The sequence below is a fragment of the Nicotiana attenuata genome, unplaced genomic scaffold (genome assembly GCF_001879085.1).
Source record: "Nicotiana attenuata strain UT unplaced genomic scaffold, NIATTr2, whole genome shotgun sequence".
NCBI classification, from domain to species: domain Eukaryota; kingdom Viridiplantae; phylum Streptophyta; class Magnoliopsida; order Solanales; family Solanaceae; genus Nicotiana; species Nicotiana attenuata.
Window position 1 is genome coordinate 116,350 of NW_017672295.1, and position 4,385 is coordinate 120,734.

The following is a 4,385-nucleotide window of genomic DNA, read 5'->3' on the forward strand; positions in this document are numbered from 1 at the left end:
TACCAATAAATTATAATCCTCAAAGTTAAATATTGTTTAACATAAACGTCTCTTCATCTTTCTTCTTAAATAGATCTACGTCTCGTTGTGAATATTTTATTATTTATATGACTACTTTTTTTACAAAGATCAGTAATAAAATCAAAGAAAAATCTTAGTAAAATTATTTTTCTTAGTTCAAATTATTATAACCTGGTATAAGAGATCAGGAAAATATTACTCCATACTTTAATTAATCAGATATAATAACATAATTAAATATGCAGGCACAAAAGTTTGTACTTAGTTTGTTATAGTAGGGTATTAAATCAATAATTTACCTTTACTTTCTCCGCCTATTTCGTCCTAAATACTGAAGCCCCATTTCTCCTTTCCCTCTCTCTTCCTCTTCCATTCTTTCCTTTTTTAACTCATTTTTATACAGAGAATGTTTCTACACTTACCAAATATCCATATATAGGTGACAACATACATATACATTAAAAAATGGTGTTTTCTCGTGATCTATGAACAGATATAATTGGATCTACTGGAAAGAGAGAGCTCGAAGTTTCTCTTTTTATTGAAATTTCTCTGAAAATTGAAATTTTTTATTGAGAAAGTTATCCAGGCATTTGGAAGAATTTGGCTCCAAAAGTGACTTTTTCTTTGCTATAAAAGGAAGAGAAAGCTTCATAGTAAGTGGATTTTTTATTGTTTATTTTTTGCTTCTGTTAACGCATGTATATTTTTTGCAGTAAGTGGTTTCTGCTTTGCTTGTTTTAATTTTGAAGTAAAATTTAGGTTTCTGGGCATATTTCAATGTATAACTCTTGTTTGAACAATTAATGGCTAAAAATTGAAGCTGAAAAGTGAAGCATAGAACAGAACTATTGATTTTTTTTTTTTTTTGTGATATGGACAGTATGTTTAGTGGAATGCTAATTCAAGCGAGCTATCGTCACTTATGGAAAATGTTGTCTGCTAATTTAGAAGTTCTTTAGATTCAGAACATCATTGTATGTATCTCAATTGAGACTAAACTATATACTAAATGTGGTTCATTATGTAATGGTGGATAAGGATACAAAGTTTTGGAGATTTTAGTCGAAAGTGGGTAGCTTGGAGTTTTTACTGAAAAGTGGATAATGATACAAAAACTTGGATTGATAGCTTTAGTGCCATTGTTTATGATGATGAAGTGCATACATAGGTTTTGGGAGCATTCTTGAGCTATCTTTACTGTGAATTATAGCTCAAGCTGAGCTTTATTCAACCCTTTTAACTTTCACCATTTGTCAGTGAAGAAGATGAAATAATGAGGGAAGGTTTTTACAAAAGAAGAGTAGAGGGGCAGGCTCATTATCCCCCCAAGTTTCGAATGTTGCGGTTTGTCTTAAGGGTTGACCCCAGGCTGATTTGCGTGAATTACAAAACTTAGGGTTATACTTTATAGCTTAGGGTAATGTAGTTAGTGTTCATATGAGTGGTTGTTATCTTTCTTGCTTATAAGGTTTTCCTTTTACCTACTAGGAAGGTCTATAGACGAGTTTTTTCTGTGTATCTGATCGATGATCAAATGAGAGATTTGTATGTTGGCCTACAACTGTATTCCCTGCAACGTTATAATGAGCAAAATATTGTGGTGTTGCATTATATAGAGGTCTAACGACATTCTACTGAAGAAATGTGATGTAACATAAAGGTCCATCAAAAGGAAGGGATTTCACTTGCGTTAGTCTCTTTGGATTACATGAGTATGATATTTCTTTTATTGATGCATTTTCACCTTTTGATTACAGTATTTACTAGATTATTCGTGCACATTTTCTTTTACTGTATTATTCCTTTGCTCATTACAGAATCTACCTAATAGTGCTGAATGTCAGTTATAGCTTATAGAAGGATTGTTGACGATATCATATAAATAAGTTGCAGCATATGCAAATATTTCCTCTTTCGATCTATCATCAGACTTGGCTGGTTGCGGAAATAATTTATGGTGTTATCTGTATAGATAATGTAAAGAAACGCAGCTGGTAGTCCTTTTTCTTGTCTTATCTATGATATGGCCAATTCTACTGTATTTCCTATCCTTTAAGATGACCAACTTGAAACTTCAACGCATATGTGCAAATATGAAGCATGTTGATTTTTCAACTTTTATATTGTACATCAATCTTGCAACTTTAGATTACCGTAAGTTTATAGAGATTCTTTGTCTAATGTATGTAAATCTCGCATGTGGCTGGTCTTACGGGAACTCTTCGCATACCTCTTTCTTAATTTATTTAACCAATATTAACATGAAAGCTTAGCATTCCTTGACAGGATTTGAGATTCACTAAATACTTAAATATCTACTACCCTGATCCCTGTTCTTAACTTGACAGGATTTTATAAACTTTGGGATTTAGCTTTATAACAAATGGCGGTCTTTTGACCAGAATGAATCCTCAGGCTTTCATTAGGCTCTCAATAGGGTCACTAGGGTTGAGAGTGCGTGGGGCAGCTACTGGTGCAAAATCAGGGATAAGTGCGCTATCTTCTCCTTGTGTATGTGAGATCCGTCTTCGAGGTTTTCCTGTGCAGACAACATCTATTCCCCTGGTATCTTCTCCTGAAGCTACTCCAGATACTAACAATACAGCTTCCAGTTTTTATCTTCAAGAATCTGATCTGAAAGCATTACTAGAACCTGGCTGTTTATTAAAGCATCACGCATGTCTAGAGATTGTTGTTTTCACAGGACGCAAAGGAACTCACTGTGGTGTTGGTATTAAGAGGCAGCAGATTGGGACATTTAAGTTGGAAGTGGGTCCTGAGTGGGGTGACGGAAAGCCAGTCATTCTGTTCAATGGATGGATAGGCATTGGCAAGAACAAGCGGCTAAATAGAAACCTTGGAGCAGAGCTTCATTTAAGAGTGAAGCTGGACCCTGATCCAAGATACATTTTCCAGTTTGAAGATAAGACAAAACTAAGTCCTCAAATTGTTCAGCTTCAAGGAACTATCAAGCAACCTATATTTAGTTGCAAGTTTAGTCAAGACCGGTACAACTTTTGCTCTCTTGTAGATTATGAATCTTTTCCCTTCGTGTTTCGGACATGGTTGAGGACTATTTACATTGACACAGGCATTTCGTTCTTTGGTTCTAAACTTTAAGTTGCTTCATTTATATCTCCCAGATCACTCGTTCCCTCTATTATTCCTCTTGCCAGAATTGATTTAAATAAGGTTCTTATATTAGGATTATCATTTCTTGCCCTGCTTTCAGCTTCCATAAGGGACCGTTAAGTTTGGTCGAACGTAAATGTATTTTGCTACCTTGAACTTGCAGGGTATCCCCACGAGATCCGTTGAGTAATTTTTGGTCAAGCTCTAGTGATAGCTCTGAGCTTGACATTGATAAAAGAGAGAGGAAAGGATGGAAGGTGAAGATTCATGATCTCTCTGGCTCGGCTGTTGCAGCAGCCTTCATAACAACTCCTTTTGTGCCATCAACAGGTTGTGATTGGGTGGCCAGATCCAACCCAGGAGCTTGGTTGATTGTTCGCTCTGATGTTTGCAGGCCTGAAAGCTGGCAGCCATGGGGAAAGCTTGAAGCATGGCGTGAACGTGGGATCAGAGACTCCATCTGCTGTCGCTTTCATCTGCTATCTGATGAGCAGGAATGCGCGGATCATCTCATGTCCGAGATCTTGATCAGTGCTGAAAAGGGTGGGGAGTTCTACATAGACACGGACAGACAGGTTCGAGCAGCATCAAGTCCATTGCATAGTCCAAGAGGCAGTGGAGATTTCACGGCACTTAGTCCTGTAGTAGGCGGGTTTGTCATGAGCTGTCGGGTGCAAGGGGAAGGGAAATGCAGCAAGCCCCTCGTGCAACTTGCCATGCGACATGTGACCTGTGTGGAGGATGTTGCCATTTTCATGGCTCTTGCAGCTGCAGTTGATCTGAGCATCGAAGCATGCAGGCCTTTTCGCAGAAAGCTCCGAAGACGTGCTAGCCATTCCTGGTGATATGATATAAGTATATAGATGTTTATATATGTGATACTGATTTCCTTTTCATGAAGCAAGCCAAAGTACCTGTATCTCTCCTAATTGTTGTAACAACTTGACTTGCTGTACAGATTAAGCTTGATCTATACTCCTTACTTTCTTCGCTCATTTCCATTTTAGGTAGAGTATTATTTCGGAATCATATAGTTAATACTAGCAACTAATTGGACTTGTTAAAAAGATGTCACTTGTAAATCTGAAGGAATCTCCGCACCAATTAGCTATACTAGTCTCTGGACATGTGCGTTGAACATGTAACCCCAAAGAGTTGAGGCAGCAGAATAGCACAAAGTGCAAATAAGAATTCATTTTACAGATGTCAAAATGAAAGATCCTTCAAAT

General features: G+C 37.0%; 1 protein-coding gene across 1 annotated transcript; it reads left to right on the forward strand.

Annotated features, from left to right (window-relative positions):
* Positions 1-327: 327 nt before the first annotated feature.
* LOC109212636 lies at positions 328-4,151 on the forward strand. Its single transcript, XM_019376304.1, has 3 exons — positions 328-677; positions 2,373-3,032; positions 3,320-4,151. Exons 2-3 carry the CDS (start codon positions 2,428-2,430, stop codon positions 3,999-4,001), a joined length of 1,287 nt encoding a protein of 428 aa, XP_019231849.1. The 5' UTR covers positions 328-677; positions 2,373-2,427; the 3' UTR covers positions 4,002-4,151.
* Positions 4,152-4,385: the final 234 nt, after the last annotated feature.

Bases quoted from the DNA above. Each gene is read 5' to 3' on its own strand.
- LOC109212636 (XM_019376304.1), top strand. From the start codon at position 2,428: ATGAATCCTCAGGCTTTCATTAGGCTCTCAATAGGGTCACTAGGGTTG. The intron at 3,033-3,319 runs GTACAACTTTTG...TTGAACTTGCAG, and splicing joins TGCAAGTTTAGTCAAGACCG to GGTATCCCCACGAGATCCGT.